The sequence below is a fragment of the Thunnus maccoyii genome, chromosome 11 (assembly GCF_910596095.1).
Source record: "Thunnus maccoyii chromosome 11, fThuMac1.1, whole genome shotgun sequence".
NCBI lineage: Eukaryota > Metazoa > Chordata > Actinopteri > Scombriformes > Scombridae > Thunnus > Thunnus maccoyii.
This window is the reverse complement of record NC_056543.1, coordinates 6,489,438-6,507,844: the sequence shown is the minus strand read 5'-3', so window position 1 is coordinate 6,507,844 and position 18,407 is coordinate 6,489,438. Positions and strand designations below refer to the sequence as shown.

The 18,407-nt window shown below is 37.1% G+C and overlaps 1 protein-coding gene across 3 annotated transcripts in view; it reads left to right on the top strand.

Moving 5' to 3' along the window:
• glsb (glutaminase b) overlaps positions 1 to 17,786 on the top strand; it is a 49,669-nt gene extending 31,883 nt beyond the window's left edge. For 2 of the 3 annotated variants that reach the window (XM_042425792.1, XM_042425795.1), the window contains exons 13-18: positions 872 to 1,003; positions 1,888 to 1,980; positions 13,960 to 14,021; positions 14,906 to 14,982; positions 15,066 to 15,129; positions 16,703 to 17,786. In XM_042425792.1, coding sequence (XP_042281726.1) covers positions 872 to 1,003; positions 1,888 to 1,980; positions 13,960 to 14,021; positions 14,906 to 14,982; positions 15,066 to 15,129; positions 16,703 to 16,850 — 576 coding nt within the window. In that variant the 3' untranslated portion in view covers positions 16,851 to 17,786. Of the gene's footprint in view, positions 1 to 871; positions 1,004 to 1,887; positions 1,981 to 2,897; positions 3,569 to 13,959; positions 14,022 to 14,905; positions 14,983 to 15,065; positions 15,130 to 16,702 lie in introns of those variants that run through there. The other variant, XM_042425794.1, reaches the window with a different exon arrangement.
• The last annotated feature ends 621 nt before the right edge of the window (positions 17,787 to 18,407 follow it).

Below are 18,407 nucleotides of genomic sequence, written 5' to 3'. Positions count from 1 at the left end.
CACATCGTCAGAGGTGTTTTAATGAGACGCTTCCTGATGGCAGCGAGAAAAGTGTGAAAATGCACATTTGAGCGTTTAATTTCTAATGATAAACCACATTCGGAGCTGTCAGTTCAGAGGCAGCACAGTGAGAGTTTACTCTTGTTTTGTCTGTTACTTTTGTTTGAGTTGATGATTTGAATTATTTCCACTCTTTTTATTGACATAAAACAACAGTGTGATGGAAATATTGACAGTTAAAACATTCCTCTGCTTTCATCCTGCTCGTCTGAAATACTTTAGTGCAGAAAACTCTCATTTTGCCGTATTTTGAACTGGATATCATACGAAGGAATGCGATTAATACTAAGATAATAAGATAATGTGCATTATTGTGATGTAAAATAATAGAATAAAAATCTGATTCTGGAAATAATAATAAACATCTATACATCACTTTTCAAGGTTAAAACATGGTTGAAACATTTAAATAATACAATAAGGCAGTAAAATCAGACAATTAAAAATAATAAAACAATAAAATACCCCTGGTATAAGTTTATTATTAATAATAATAGTAACAATAAATCAACAGTTGTAATAAAACAGATAAGACATATTGGCAATAAAAGAGTGGTGTCAATTAAATAAATAAAGACCTTTTTAAAAGAGTTTTGAGAAGTGATTATTTTAAAATAATCTAAATATTTCACACTCTTCAGCATAATGTTTGAGGAAACTGATAATAACCAGATCGCTGATAAATGATAAATGATTATTGTTGTGTTCTTTGCCGACTTTCTGTTTTTCAGCGTTGTGTTACTGCAGACGTGTCGACTCTGCAGATACACACAGCTGATCTTCTGTCACTCGTCTGTTTTCTCTGTTGCAGGTCGGCCTGCCGGCCAAGTCTGGAGTGGCAGGAGGGATCCTGCTGGTTGTTCCCAACGTGATGGGTATTATGTGCTGGTCACCTCCACTGGACAAGCTGGGCAACTCGGTCAGAGGAATACAGTTCTGCTTGGTATGTAACGTCCAGAAATAGAAGAGCATGCAGTGTGTACTTGCACATAAGAAATACTCAGATATGTGCACGTATAAGACTGTAGATGCCCTGCAGCAAAGTATATTTAGTCTTTAACATTTCAGCAGCAGGATGGTGTTTTGTCAAATTTACATCCAATAATGTGATATGATGTTTTTTTGCCATGCTGTAATAAAGCTGTTTGGGCATTTTGCATTTCAAATAATGTTAAATGCATTCAAATGTCTTGATACAGAAGCTCAGATATCAACCAGCTGTAGAAGACACACCTGACAAACAAACGCATCAAATAGTCACATTTGACAGTGAAATTTGAACATTTTTGCTGAAAAAATGACAGAAACCATCATCTAGTTATCAAAAAACTTGCAGATTAATTTTCTGATGTCTCAGCTCGATTATCTACTTTTATTTTCTTCATCTATACAATTGTTTATTTTTCATTTTTACATTTCTGTGGCCTCAAGGAAATAAGTTCTTTTATACAAACAGGAATAACGCCTCATGAAATTAATGTGCAACAGTGTCCTGAAGTTATTAATTCAGCTCGACTTGATTTACTTTTTAGAGTGACTGAATGTCTTTGATAATTAATTAATGCTTGATTAATGATGGCCTGGAGACGAGACCTGGATACAGACCAGTAAACACAAGCTGCAAGAATCCACATTAAGACTGCGAGTGTTTTTAATTAATGGAATTAGCTCATTTATTTTCTTATTTACCACTGAAATAATTATTTCTTTCAGCCTTTAATCATCAGAATGAAAGGTCAATTTTAACACTTTGTACCTTCCCTCCAGAAATAACACATTATATATTCTGATGAATCTGCTCTACGTGTCTCTTTTTTTCATTCACAGGACCTTGTGGAACTTTTCAACTTCCACAACTACGACAACTTGAGGCACTTCGCCAAGAAGCACGATCCTCGCAGAGAGGGAGGGGACCAGCGGGTAAGGACGCACAACATCTTGTTGTGAGGAGAAAAAAACAAAAAACTGCACCTCAAACACACTAACGAACACATCTCCTCTCAGAAAACTGCTGCTAGTGACTTCAGCCGACTCTGAAGTCACTGTTACAGTTACATTAAACAGCATTGGCTGATTTGTAGCTGTTGAGCTCCATAACTGTACATACAGTCCATCTAATGTGAAAAAAAAAAAACAACATGATTTATTCTTCAACATGTCAGATAATCATCATCATCATGTCGCCTTCATCTGTCGATGCGCTGCCTCTTCTTGTGGAGGTCGTCGCAGGTGTTTTCTTCTGTTAATCTTTTATCAAACCAAAATACATCGAGGCCCATAGAGGTGAAAAACTAGAGCCAGAATCTCCTCGTTTAATTCACGTTTCAGCAGCTGCTGCTCTCACAGCAAAGTGTTGAAAGTTTTCCTCATAAAGTTAATAATTAAATGAAGAAGAGCTGCAGCTAACAGTTATTTTCATTACTAATTAAATGTGTTAAATGTCTTATTTTATGTGATCAACAGTCCAAAACCCAAAGAGAAATCTATAAACTCCCCACATTCAATCAATCAATCCATCAGACTTTATTTATAAAGCACTTTTCATACAAATACAATGAAACAAAGTGCACAACACATTCAAGAAGCTGCAAGTTTTTAACATTTTTCTTCAAAAAACAACTAAAACGATCATTCGATCATCTAAACAGTTGCTGCTGATTAATTTCCTGATGATCAGCTAATCATCGCAGCTGTAAAACGAGCAGATTTTGGCTCTGTTTTTATTTTATTTTTTTAAAATGTTAGACAAAAAGCATAACACACACATTCACACACACACACACACTAACACAAGGAAGTGAGCGAGACTAATTTGTTATTCGTGTCAATTGAAACAGCAAAACTCCTTCGGACCGATGGATTACGAGAGCCTCCAACAAGAGCTAGCTCTGAAAGCCCCTCTTTGGAAAAAGGTGTCTCCCACTGAGTCGCACCAGGACTGCTCCACCACTGTAGTCTATAGGATGGACAATGTCGCCGAGTGAAACTTTAAAAAACAAAACAAAAAAAACAAAAAAAAAGACCCGCCTGTCCCCCCCTCCTCCTCCTCACACACCCTCACCTCACCTGGTCTCTCGCAACAACAACAACAACAACACCACCACCACGTCTCCTCCTCTCGCCAGGCCCCGCCCCCCCCCCTCCCTCTGTGCCGCAACCTCGAATATTTATATAAATTATGTAGAGGAATTATTTATTGCTTGTGAAGCGGTTACTGTGTGGACGGACTGGGAAGCTTTTGTTTTTATTTGTGATGGAAATGAGTTACTGCTTCTTCTTTTTTTTTTATTATTATTATTATTATTATTAATTTTCCCTCTGAATTCCAAATGAACTCGTAGCCTCGGCCCGCTTGTTGCCTTAGTGTGTGTTTAGGATCTGATGTACAGTGTACAGGTTGTGCTCTTGTATTCAATTTACTCTCTTTAATGCAATATGTTTTTTATTTTAACTCTAACACATATTCCTCTTTTAAAGACAAACAAAAAAAAAACAACGTAGGCTAAGGGTTGATTTGAAATTCAGTTTTATTTTAACCAAAACAAACAAAAAAAAAAAAACAACCCCGTGTATGAGTGTGTTTGCATGTGTGGCGCTTCGGTACAGCCAGACTTTAAACACTCAGACTACTTTTATAGGAATGATTGCTTAACTGTAGCTCACACTGAGGCCTGAGACTCTAGTTATATTAGCACATAAACACACATGTTGGGTGTCATGATGGCGGTATGACGGGATGTGTTTTTTTTGGATTATGGATGGAATATTTTGGGTCCAAGGAGAATGTTGTGTTCGCTCTCGGTTTCTCATTTTATAAAAATGAGCGCTGGATTCTGAAGGGATTTAATCATTCTTCAGGTATTGTGCTTTTTACAATCTACACGCTGGATGTCGAAAGGAAAAATTTACCCCAAAACCCAAACACTTATATGAGTCACTATGACGATACTGTAGTACGAAGTTGGGATGCAGATTCAGAACCGAACAGGAGCTTGTTGCAAACAGTTCTGATCCAGTTCTGAATATTTCTCTGCACAGTATACCAGCACTGGACTGTCTTTCTGAAAGACACTTGCCTAAAGATGTCTGTAAATGCAGACGTGTGTGAATTGAGATTAGTCGGGAGCCCATGTCGGAGTCACTTTATACACAAACAGGGTCGCAGATGATTGTTTTTATAAAGAATGAGCTTGTTTTCAAACCTGCAGTTCGTTTGTTCTGGTCCCAGTTAGTGGCTGAGCTGGTGAACTTGATGTGTTTTCACTTTGGTTCGGTTTCTTTACACGCAGAAACGAAACAAACAGAAACGCAGCAAGGAGATCCAACGAACCAGAAACTTAAGAAACAAAACTAACAGTTATTTTCATTGTTTTATTTTCATTATTGATTCACCTTTTAGTCTATAAAATATCAGGAAAAAAGTGAAAAACATTCAAAAGTGTTGTTTTATTTTGACCAAAACCCCCAAAATATTGAGTTTATTTTCATAAATGACAATCAAATAGTCACATCTGACTAAAAAAAAAAAAAAAAGATTATTTGAATATCAAAATAGTTGCCAGTTAATTTTCTGACTAATCGATTAATCAGTTAATCGAACCAGAGTTTTGATTCAACCAGACTAAACGACACAGGTTTGAAAACGCCCTCGTACTGCACACTGGTATGCACCCTGATTACTTTAAATTGTAAACATTACGTTGAAGCATCATTTGTACTTCCCTCAATGCCTTATCAGATATATAAAAATATAAAATACCCATATTGACTCGTGCTGCGGTCGAGAGAACGACTGTTGTGACGTAGAGAAGATAAACTGGACTTCAGTCTGTCGGTATTTGCATCTGGACCACAGTTTAGGCTGAATTTTCTGATAATTTGATATCAGACGATATTAAACTCATTGCAGATATATTATAATCAGTCCCTCCAAGAAATCAGGATCAGTGTTTGCAGGGGGATCCGCATTAAACAGTCCCTCCAGGAAACTGCAAATAGTGCGATCGCAGTAATAAAGTACTGCAACTTTTCCGCATGAAATGACCAAAGCAACACAGCGCTTGTGATTTGGACCAACTGTCACATTTTGTGTTGTGACTTACATCATGGCAGCGCACAGAAAGTGATAACATATGACTAGTTTTTAAAGAATCACATTATTTTCATTTCCCCATTCTTGCAATTTTATCACAAAACGGGCACAAAAAACAGTACAAATTGCAATTTTTGAGGAAGCTCAGCTGCAATAATCACCAAAAAAACCAAGGCATGATGGCGTACATGATGGCGTACATGATGGCGTACATGATGGCCAATAAGTAAAAAAAAAAAAAAAAGCCAAAAAACGTTTGAGGCAGTTTAGAGAACAGCACCAGAGAGCACTGACAAGTCTGTTTTTAAACTGTAAAATGTTCCACTCAGTATGTTTATAGAAACCAAAATGAATATCAGCCAAAATATCATGATGAGATTTTATAAGCGTATCTAAATATGATCTATATGTATAATGTGGCTGCTGATAAAAGTTTGGCTCAACCTGAAGGTTCAGGAGAGACGTAAACAACGACGACGAGCTCTCTGGACTCGACGGTCTGGTGTCAGGAGCTGGTTGGAGCGGCTGCAGCGTATCGAGCTGCTGTAGAGTCTGAATGCGCGTGTTGCTGGTTGTGCCGTGTTTGTCCAGGTTAATAAGTTGTACGCCGCGTGACGTCGGCTGAGGCGACGGGCCGTGTGCGTTCACCGCCGTGACCTCCGGTTCAAGCCCCTCGTAGCTCGTAGGGTGACTGCAGGGTTTATCTAGGCTGAGATCCAAAACCACCACCAGTGTGTTGCAACAGGATTAAAGCTGCTTTCTACAGGAACTTTGTAAATTTAAAGTAAAGTAAAGGATATGAAGAAGGGTTTAAAGTTTCAAGGGAAAAAAAAAAGTTAAAGCATCTGATCTGAAATACGCTGAGTATCAAACTTCCGAAATTAATCCGCAGCTCAGATTATCGAAAAATATAAAAGTATAGAAATGAAGCATCAAATTTCACATTTGTATTCTTTGATCTGATTATTTGTGATTTCAATCAAATTTTTGCCAGTTTGAAGAGTTTGACCCTTCACTCTTGACCTCGTTGACTGAACTCAAGGTCCGCTTGCTCTGGAGCTTTTGACCGCATCACACGGTCTTCATCGGCAGATCGAGTTCACTTTGTTGCCGTGGAGGAAATGTAGATGTTCAAACTCTTTTTCTTTTTTTTTCCTGAGCACCTCCAGGTCTTCTCTCATCTTTGTTGGCTTTGAGATTGACAGTTTCATGTGGTCGAAAGCTCTGGAACAAGCGAGTAAGTGAACCTTAGGATGAGATTAAGATGTCGGTTTCAGATTATTTTATTGAGGCAAAGTTCTCGTACGGCTTCTTGTGTTTAGACAACATTTAACATTTGAAAACTTCTTTTGTTGTCATGTATATATCAAAAAATTGAAACGATACTCAGCTCTAGCAGCAGAGAAATGATTGATTATTGATCGGTTGATCTTGCAGCAGTGTTTCTGGATAGTACGCATTCATAGAGTGAAAAAAAACTATATCAAATAGATGTTATCAAAGTGAGTTAGACGCCTCAAGTCCACCGATCCAGAAATATTTATCCGTATACTCAAAAAAGTGTGATTTCAGTGTCGGTATGCAAACATACACAACACGTGTTCAGTATTGTCTCTAATTGCTCTCAGTGTTACTCCTCTAGTAAGTTGTATATTATCAAAGACTTCTTTCCATACACATGATTTACTGTACTTCTGAATGTACATAGCGACAGGTGTATATAGCTTTTAGGTGTGTGTGTGTGTGTGTGTGTCTGTACGTGAGCGCTGATCCTTTGAACAGCAGACCAGAATGTGTGTGTGTGTGTGTGTGTGTGTGTGTGTGTGTGTGTGTGTGTGTGTGTGTGTGTGTGTGTGTGTGTGTTGGATATACACTTCAGACGTTCCGATTTTTTTTTTTTCTCCTCCTCCTCCTCCTGGAAATAGAAAATACTTGCACATGAATGTCAAGTCAGCAGATGCCTTAGATGTCGCTCTACTGTGACTGGAGTGAAGTTTCATCTCTGTGTTGTTCAATCCATTGTTGAAACTTGTACCACGCTGGTGTTTTCGGTGTCTGTCTGAGGGTTTGACTTGAGCTCAAAGCGACTGCTTGCCGGAGCTGATAATACCCTGTTATTACTTTGTCATGCTGTGAGAAGTTTTTTTTTTTTTTTTTTTTTTTTTCTTGAAGTCATGGAGTTTTTTGTGTCTGTTTCTGGTCATTATTTTGTGGAGGTAAAAAGTATTCAAAAGCCTCTGTTATCATTAATGGTCCTTGGAAATGTTGGACTGTATGAAACTCATTTCCTTCCTATAGTGTTTTCTACAGTTTGCAATAACTTGAGTTGGATCTGTTTGCTACTTTTTAAATGATTTAATCCGTGGATCATGTTGCTTTCTGCTAAAGGTTTAGCAGTGGACTATCTTATTAAGTACTGATATTAGTATTAGTTGGACTCTACTTTTGTTTGTTAAGGTTATAATCCTTAAAATCTTCATCGTATCAATCTCAATCTTTAATACAGTTTATGGCTGTTCATTTATTCTACTATAGTCATTACATGTATTTACAAGCATTAGTTAACTCTCTGTGTAGCAGGGCTGCAACTAACCATTATTCTCATTATCGATAAATCTGCTGATTACAGGAATAATCTCCGTGTTACTTTCATAGGAAGAGAAGTGCTACATCAATAGTTTTCCAGGATTAATCCATTATTTACTGCGGCGGGGATGGGGGGGGCAGACTAACAAATTACCTGTGAAAACAACAGGGGTGTATTCAAAACACCCCCGTTGTTTTCACAACTTTGAACTCGCCCAACCTAACGGACACTAGTGGGTCTAACTGTACTCAACGGCCCAACCTTAACGGGGACTGCTGGGTGTAACTATACTCAACGTCTACTGAACGTACTGAATGTTTACTGAATCAGCGTTTCTCCTGTAATAATATCAACGAATTACCGCCAGGCCAAAAGATATTTTTTAATACCAAAAATAACGCTAAATATCGGTAGCGTAACTACGTTTAAGAATAGGGCAGTGGTTAGTATGTTTGCGTAGCGAGTGGGGAAAGAGCGGCGGGAAAGTGACGGTGGATGCGAGCGGAGCAGAGGAAAAGGTTATCGGTAAGTTCTCAGTCTGGCATTAAATGTACAATACAGACTACAGTGTAACAGTTAATAAATGCTAAAAAAAAGTCACGTCTGTTGTTTCCCCAAGTGCTGGAAAAGTGAAGGGGGTTAGCTCCAGAGTTAGCAACAATAGGTTAGCTTAGCCTGAGGAGGCAAAACGGAGAAATGTGAGTTTCCTGTGCACTCCCCCCCCCAAGGTTTTCTTTGGTTGACTACAGCCCGAGTTGTTTGGTCCATAAAATGTCAGAAAACGGTGAAAAATGTCGATCAAAGCCAACAGTAACGTCCACTATGTACTACTATCATAGAGGACTAAAGAAAACAGAAAATATTCACATTCGAGAAGCTTGATTAAGAGAATTTGGCTATGTCTTTTCTTAAAAAATGACTCCAAACAGTTAATGTATTATCTATTAATTTAATAGTTGGCAATGAATCGATTAATTGTTGCAGCTCTACTGTACAGTCACTTGCATTATAAGTCCTGTGCTGAAATTATGTGCACGTACTGGACAAAAGTGGTAAGACGAGAGATGCCGCGTGCACCGGTTGTGTGTAATAAGTGAACATCTGTAATGACGTCATTCAGAAGAAATGAACAGCTGGCGTCAGAGGAAACATTCGCGTCACTACAAGTGTAGCTACAATGATTTGTAAATATAAAGTTACACTAAAAGCATTCATCATTAGCAAACAAACATCTGGAACATTTATTATAACTGGTATATAACTGGTATAATAATATCACCAGTAACCACAGCTGGAATTTTAAGGATTATAACTTTATCGCCGGAATCGTTGATATATAATCTTTATCATCTTCCTTGTGATGATAAAGCCTGCTTCATCATAGTTTGAGGTTTGTTTTTTTTTTTTTTTTACAGATATAGTGTAGCCGGTATTTGCTGCCATGACTCATTTAATAGAAAAAAACTACGAGCTTTCCCTCAGATGTGATCCGTTTCCTAGAGTAGCTCTCATCTCAGTGTCTCATCTCAGGCTTCTCGTCTCTTTCCTGAACCGTCCGTGATTGTCGACAGTCACATGTGGACGTCAGGAGGGAATCAGTCTCTCATTTTATAACAGTGCTGCGAGTCTTTTTATTTCTTTGCTGCTACAGTTTCCTCCTTTATGGGCACAAAATCTAAAAAAAAAAACAAACCTAGACTGGACCAGACCAGCACTGACAGGAGACTGATTTAACCTTATTGCAACCAATCAGGATTGATTATCTGATCTGTTTCCACTTTGTAAATCAGAATGACGAACAAGCCTGATGTTACTTTGCATGAGGGTAAATAACTGTATTACTTTTAATATTCTGTACAATCAAACTGAAGACAGAGGGGCTTTTGAATGCAGTTACCAGCATTTCCACAGAAATCATTTGATTTTTATGGCTCATACCATGTATGTAATGTTTCCTGGTGTTTTCATTATTTTCTCTGTGAAACTCTCATTCTCCCTCTTGCATGCATATTTTTGTATGATTTTAATGAATGTGTTTCAATCCCATGTAATCAGTATGTTTTTAAGGTAATTTTTATTACCTTTCACATGTCTTTATTTATGTTGATTCGTGTCTTGGACATAAATTTTATCCCAACTTGTGACATGGAAATTGCATATAAATTTTAAAAAAAACTATCACCACCATTACAATGTAGTGACCTTGGAATTGTAAGGATCTCTGATGTTTTGGTTAAGATATTATATATTTATTTATTTATATGCAGTTTTACAAGCAGATCTGGCAAAAGGAAAAAAAATGCAAAGTTAGGAAAATCAAATCTTAAAGCTTAATATAAAAAATAAAACATACAGCAGATGAAACCACACAGTTCCAAGCTCATGACTGTCAAACTTTTTTTTATATGTTTTGGTTTCTTTTCTCGGTCCACATGGTTGTAATTCTGTATGTAATGTCTCCATAAACTCCATGAACTGTCCTGTCTGCTTAGAGGAGAAAACAGCTTCACAATTCTGAGAAAAAAAATACTTCAGTTTCTTTTTGGCTGTGATGGAAATGCAGACATGACAGCGAAAAGTGGTGTTAAGATTTTTATTTTATTTTATTTTATTTTTTTGCTTTGGTGTCCGTTGTATAAAAAATCTAATAAAGCACTGTTATCCATCATCTGTTTCTCTGCGACCGTAGATGTTCTTTAACACCCACCCTGTTGTTTTTTTACACAGACTCACTGGTTACCTGCATTAAAGTCCCTTCATCACTTTAACAGTTAGATTGAAATAGTTTCCAGCATTAAGCAGCATTTTAAAAGTTCATTCTGCATATTTAAAGCCCCTGAAAACTTGGATTTAAATCTTAAAGGGGACGTATCATGAACATTTCCAGGTCTGTATTTATATTCTGGGGCTCTACTGGAATATATTTGCAAGATTTATAGTTTTAAAAAACTCCTTATTTATCTTATACTGGCCCTTTTATGCAGCCCCTCAGTTCAGCCTCTAACAGGCTTTTTTAGCTCCTGTCTCTTTAAGACCCTCCTCCTGTTCTGATTGGTCAGCTCCTGGAAGCTGCCCCTCGGCTCTGGAGGCCACGTAAACAAACAGCAGTAATAGGATTTCACTTGTTTTACTTGTTCTTTACTCAAAAAGCAAATGACTTTGCAAACAGAGCAAGTTGAAGCCCTGGATTTTGACTGAAAGGCGGCATTTTTATGTATGTTTACCTCAACTTTTGGATCTTTGACCACATTTAACATAGACATCTGACATCATAACAGTATAAAAATAACAAAAAATAATCACAAAAAGCATGATATGTCCCCTTTACTGTAAGTATTTCTCTAAAAAGATCTTAAGATATTATTTAATTTTAGATTTTAATTTATTAACTCAGATAATCTGCTTTATCAGGACTGTGTGGGTGTGTTTTGATCAGATTTGATTGACAACTACCAAACAAACCACCAACTGTCATCAGATTCTGGTTCAAATGTTGTCAAATCCTGATTGAAGTACATGACATCATCTTTTTTCCAAATTTAGTGCGGCTCACCTCAGAGGAAATGAAACAGAAATCTGTCTCATGTTGTCAGAACATCGTGTGTTCATGTAGGATCCTCATAAAACCTTTAAAATATAATTTCACAGCCTTTAAAGAACCGTTACATGTTTGTCTCATGATGCTACGTTATTTAACTTTAGCGCTGGTTTGATTTTTGTGAGTTTTGTTTCTGCTGTTAGAGAAACTTTTTAAATCAACATGCATATGAAATAATAGAAAAATTAGGTTTAATCTCTGAATACACAATAGGAAAAAGTGAAAGTCTGCAGGATGTGTTCGGTTGTTTATGCACCAAATATCCTGCTGACAAAAACGCAGCTTTCAGGTCATGTTGTGTCATATGACCAAACATTAGATTCCAGTTTTACAGCATTTTAGTTTCAACAAACATGTTTTCTTGCAGGCAAGTCAACATTTGGAAGGTGTTTAAATTGATTATTTGTGTATTTTGCTGTATCTGCAGGATTTTAGTTTATATGGACAGATTCATATCATACACATAATTGTAATTTGGAATTTATAACATACTGAATTTATACAATACTCATCCCTCAATGGATTTTCATCTAAAAAAAAACATAATGAAAAGGAAAATATCTGACTTTGGTGAATAGTAGTTGCACATTATATATATATTTTATTTCGAATTACATTTATTGATTCCCTGAACAGAAACTGGGCAACAAACCCATCGTTGTTGTCTCAGCAGAGGACGATACTGTGCACTAACAAAGCATTTACACACAGAACTTTAATATAAATAATAGCTCTTATATTTATTCTTGGCTGTAAACCGTCAGTACAGTTTGAGAGTTTAATAAAACAGCATCTGAAGTATAAGAAGCAGGAGCTTAATGAGCCTGATATGTTAAGACTCGACACTGAGTGACATTTAAATTCTTTTTACATAATCAGATAAAAAATCTAAACTGTAATCTTTATAGTTTAACACTGATGTACCATCTTTTGACAGTAAATTGAACTAAAACTTCCTCTTGCTTCCCCCAAACTGCATCACAGTGTGACGTTAAAGATCCTCTCCAGACATGTTTTCAGATGTATAAAAATAATCTGCTCTGAAGAATATTTTGTGTCTCATTTGCATTTTTCCACATAAAAAAGTTCAATTACCTCATTAAAAATGGCATCTACTCCTTCTCTCTCATTTAAAAACCAGAATCTATGAAAATGCAAATAATTTGAAGTTGATGTCTCCTACTTCACTGTCGAGTCCATTTCACTTCCCACTGTCAGCAGATGACAGTGAAAACAGACTCTGCTCAGTGACTTGAGGAGACTTTTAGTTTGTTTAACATGTCTCACAGCCTGAATCTGATCCTACTGCAGCAGTCACGTCTTTTTACAGTCGTGAGGTTTTAATCTGAGAGAAATGAAGCTTTGTGAATGTTCTGTTTGTCTTCGGTCTTTTAACTTCTGTCTCAGTTTCTGCTCGTAAACTTTTGCAAAATTTATTTTTCTCAACTAATTTAGCGCTTTGTTTCATGTTGGCTCGTGAAAGTTGTCGGTGGTGAATTTTTTTTTTTTATTGCTGCATGAGCCTGTGTGATAAAACGCTCCTACCTGTTAGCGCACATTTGCATACAGTACAGATATACATGTACAGTCTGTCCCTGCTGCTGCAGGTGATGCTCTCGTGTGTTTTGCAAGTTAAAATCCAGAGTTTTGTCGCCTTCATCACACAAACCTTTTTCAGAGGTTTGGTAATTCCCTCTCATCCTTTGCAGGCTTCATCTGGTCATTTAAGTAAATAAGACTAACAGTTAATAATAAAAAATCTCAAGTTAACTGATTCATTCATTCAGATTTCTTTGCTTGCAGTTTGTATTTCAACAAATCTTTTATTTATTCGTCATTTTTATTTTATATTTTCAATGTTTCTTTGTGAGAATTCGACTCCTCGAGTGTTGCTTGTAGGAAATGTTCCTGTTTCACGGTAAGTGTTGATCGATGCAGCGACGTCTCCGTCCATCATATCACTTCATTTATGTTCATAATGAAGTAGACGTAGCTGTGTTGGTGATGACAGTTAGCTGAGGTGAATTCTCTTTCATATCTAAATAAATACACTTTCTCATAAAAGCTGAAGATGTTCTGTATTCTGTCCTTTTAAGATTAATACAAGAATGAAACTGAATTCTCCTCAGTGCTGCTTAGAAATAAAATACATAATGTTAGTTAAATATTAAGTAATTCATGTTTTATACCAATTAGTCCCTCATGAAAATAGTGATTAAATTTAGGGCTGCAACTAACATATCTAACTTATTATCATTTTATCTATAAAATGTCAGAAAATAGTGAGAAATGCTCCAGAGTTCTATCTGGTTTTATCCAACTAACACTCCAAAACCAAAAGATATTAAGTTTACTATCGTGTATGATAAAGAAAAACATCAAATCTTCACATTTGAGAAGCTGGAACAAAGAGATATTTGGCTTTTTTTGCTGAAAAAAATGACAATTATTTGATTATTAAAATAGTTGTGGATTGATTGACTCATCGTTGCAGCTCTCACTGCGTTGTGTATCTATAATGTTTCTACAGCTGCTGCTGTTGTTGTCAGAGAAGAAGAAGTGAATCAGAGTGATTCAGTTGTTCTGCATCTTTTCTCTTTGTGTGTCTTCTGTTGTCAACAGGTCAAGACTGTCATCAACCTGCTGTTTGCTGCCTTCACAGGAGACGTCTCCGCCCTGAGGAGGTAAACAGCTCAAACTCATTTAGTCCTTTTTTTTTATAACATTTAATAACTTTTAATATTGGCCACAGTTGTCTTATTTAACCTTTTTTAACTTAATCTTAAACATGTAAACTGTGTGTGTTTTTTTATTATACCAACACAAACAGAAAGATGATGAAAATCCTCTCAAATAAGGACATTTGACCTCTTTGCTCTTTGCTTCCTGGGGCAGTTTTGCACTTTGGTGACCTCAAGTGGCAGCAAGAGGAACGTTTCAGCTTCAATGTGTTGGTTCACTCTCAGCGCTCTAATAGTGTAATTTTCAGCTGCAGCAGAATAGAATAGAATAAAATGCCTTTATTGCTATTGCAAAGCAGTACAACAAGAGTAAAGGTGCAACTTCCTGAAAGGTGCTGGATAAGAACAGGATATAAATAAAATGTACAAGTAAATACGTTTTAAAAACACTCTTGAATATACACGATTTATATATACTCCTTCACTCTCCTACATTCACACTTCCTCTACATACACATGTTTATGCATGACTCCAGATGAATGATAATGTTGCTCCGTAACTGCTGGATGTAGAAATAAACAACTGTTTACTAACAAGTTCAACAGATCATCTTAAACAGTGATGATACTGTGTGTCAGTGTGTGTTCACTACTTGTTTCTGCTGCCACCAAGTGGTCACAAAATTAATTATCACAGGTTTAAGTAGAAAGAAATCATATAAACTAACATTGATTGGAGGAATTCAGCTTTTAATCTAATTTATAAAACATTATTTTATTTTGGGGGAAATCTTACAAAGGCAGTTACACAAACTGTGTGTGTGTGTGTGTGTGTGTGTGTGTGTGTGTGTGTGTGTGTGTGTGTGTGTGTGTGTGTGTGTGTGTAGGTTTGCGCTGTCGTCCATGGACATGGAGCAGAGGGATTACGACTCCAGAACAGCCCTCCATGTGGCAGCAGCTGAAGGTAACGTGTTGCTTACAGTCAACCAGTTAATCTTTATTACCACCACCACCACCATGTATTTCCAACTCCTGCTCTGTTTTCAGGACACACGGAGGTGGTCCGCTTCCTGCTGGAGGCTTGCAAGGTGAACCCAGTACCCAGAGACAGGTGAGACCAGACCCTCCTTCATCTCTGTGGTCTTTCGTCACATCCTCATCTCCTCGATAATTTCTTTTTATTCCATGTAGCAGATTTTTTTACATGATGTCAGATTCTCCATCTCGAGGCTCTAAACCGCAGCCTGCATGTTTTCCCTTTAACGCAGCAGCTGTGTTGATGGATTAGTGCTCCTGCTAAAAGATGAATATTTTCCTTCATGTCCTGTGGGGTTTTTTTTGTCTTCCTTTTACTGTCATCATCTTTTCTGTTTGTTTTTCACAAGAACTGATTGTCATTTCAGTTTAAAATGTCTGACTCACACATCTGATCCTTCCTGGTTTGTAAAATACAACGAAAAAGCAGCGCAGGTTCAGGTTCAGGTCATCAGGTTCCTGTTGTGGAAAAGCAGAACTTGGAAAACAGTCAGCTGTAATGTTTTAGTTAATGGACAGAAATATGAAAAAACAGCAGCTTTGATTGTTGGTGCAATCGTTGTTTAACATGTTATTGATACTGAAAGACTCTTCTAACCATCTGGATGAAGATAGAAGAGAAGAAGAACATTTGAACCCGTTTGACTCTGTTTCCAATTCACCACACATCATCAAACTGAGGTGCAACTTGTGAAAAGGGCTAAAAAAAATCTTTTTTATCATTCAGTAGACAGAATGTTTTCCATGCAGATGGTTAGAAGAGTCTTTCTGGGTTTTTCAAACATCGTCGGTTAGCTTAATTACCTTTTGACCTGAATGTACACTGATACATGAGAGACACAAACTGGGATTAAACTGGCAGGTTTACAGTGATAATTAATGTACATTGTCCCTTTAAAAATAACTGAAGACATAAACTAAAGAAATAAACATATACCAAAAAGTAAATAAGGGATATGAATGTACAGTATATATGTATGTTGTTGGTACATTGAGCAGAAAGAAGCTTTTAAGTCTGTTTAAGTTTGATCACATGACCTGTCGAGGTTTTATAAGCACTCCAGCACTCAAATCTTATAATTATGACTCACTGTCTCGTAATTATAAGAAAAGATCTCATAATTACATGAAAACAATTTCACAATTGCAAGATGCTTTTCTCATAACTATGAGATAGTAATTCATAATTAGGAAGTTATAATCATGAGATTAACGCCTCCAGTTTTTGCGTTAATTCAATACGCTAACTGGTACATATCTTCATGTTTACTGGTTTAACCCTTCTATATCTAACCTCTGGTCCGAGGTGGCTACGTGTCTTGATAAAAACAGCTCACCTTATATAATTTATTCTTATTTTTATGACTCCAAAAACCATATTTGCAGGTTTAACTGTTGCCAAGAAGACACATAATACACTCATGTTTCTCCTCTGAGCGTCCGATCATTTTAGAGGATGTTTCTCTCATAGAAAGATCATCAGCTGTGATCCATAAAGCAGCTATCTTTCTTTTTACCCTTTTTTTCTTTGCAATGCAGCGGTGATATGTATGTAGTTTGTGCTAAATGCTGTTTGTATGTATAATAATCCTTCTCTATGGTTCCTTTCTTCACGTGACAAATAATACAACAATGTGCGCTCTGTACAGATGGGGGAACACGCCGATGGAGGAGGCGGTGCACTTCGGCCACCACGATGTCGTCACCATCCTGCAGCAGTACCAGGACAAATACAGCCCGCCTGCCGGTTCTGACGACAAGGAGAGAGTGGAGAAGAGCCTGGACAGCCTGCTGTAGACGCGTCGGAGCTTTAAGCTTCTCTGCAGCGGTGAACCGTCGCGCTTTTTGTACATTAGCTGCCAAACTTCTGAATTGTGAGCTGAACTTGTGTTTCTCTGTCGCAGCAGTAATCTTATTAGCGTGCTATGCTTTCAGGCCTCTATCATAATGTAATGTGTGTGTGTATGTGAGTGTGTGTGTGTGTGTGTGTGTGTGAGCGCCTTATCAATACTGTTAAATTAATGATACAATATCTAAATATCCGTAACACAGTATGTGACTCATGTAATCCGTCTGTACTGTTCAATCAGATTGTATCAACTTGTATTAGTTTAGTTTTGTTTGTACTGTTCACTACCTGCTAGTATTTGTGTTATAATCTCACCGTAGTAGTTCTGTGAGCTTTGTAAGGTGTGTAGAGATTATTACGTATATTCTTATATGTGTCTCTGAATGTATAAATATGTATAAATACTCGCGTCTATTGTCAGAACGTCCTCCTGACTGCTGGAGGCAGGATATTTGAAGCTTCAGATCTCCATCTGAAGTCACTGACAGATTGTATTCTGAATGTATTTTTCCAGTGGTAACACTCGCAATAGAAGCAGTTTGTATTTATTTCACAGAGACTTTTAAAAGTGTAAAAAAATTCATCTAAAAGACGTCAGATTGTTTCATTTGTTGTATTTTTTTTCTTTGTCGGCATAGTTACATTTTTCTGTGGGTGTGTTCGTCACCTAATGTTCATAAAGCAGATGTGTTTCCTGCTTTCTTCCCTCCACATCCTCTTTCTCTTCCCGCCATGAATGCCAGCAAGTACATTTCTTCTTTATTTTAAAGATCCAAACATGTATTGAGACATACGGAAATACTCTGCTCGGAATAATAATGTGTGTCTGATATGGTTTTTTTCCACAAAATAAAGTATAAACACCACTTTAAAATCCCTGAAAATGGCATCTACTCCCTCTCCCTCATTAAAAATCCAGAATCTGTGAATATGCAAATATTCCAGACGTCTCCTGCTTCACTGTAAAGTCCATTTTCAGTGTTTGTGCTTCTGGAGGCTTCAAGTTTCCACATCACACTTGTGTGTGAGTTGAATATTAGACCACGATTGGCTCCAAACTGGTTGTGATGTCAAAAATCCTGCTCGTAGGCTTGAAATCAGACTTTTAACTGGCTCTTCTTGACATTTTTGTATGAAGGGGGACTTTAAGTTTTTCCACATGAACAGTAAATAAGACAAACTACAAACCGGTACATGGACGGTGTTGTGCTGTATTAAACATCCCTCGTCGCGGGAACACACATTTGAAGACAGTCGCCTTAAAACAACAACTGAACGTACAGATAATACACACGAGACTCATGTTTTTCGAGACAAAGTTTACTATGAATAACCTACACATTGTTCTCATTCCACGTCATATTCTGTTGAAAGGTTTGCTTCCTCGTCATCTCCCATGAGGAAAGTGTCACACAGGTCAGTATTTACCGGTTCGGTCAAGCTTTAGCTTTAGCTTTAATCTTCATGGTTAAAGTTTTGACTATTTCAGTATCAAATATATCAAA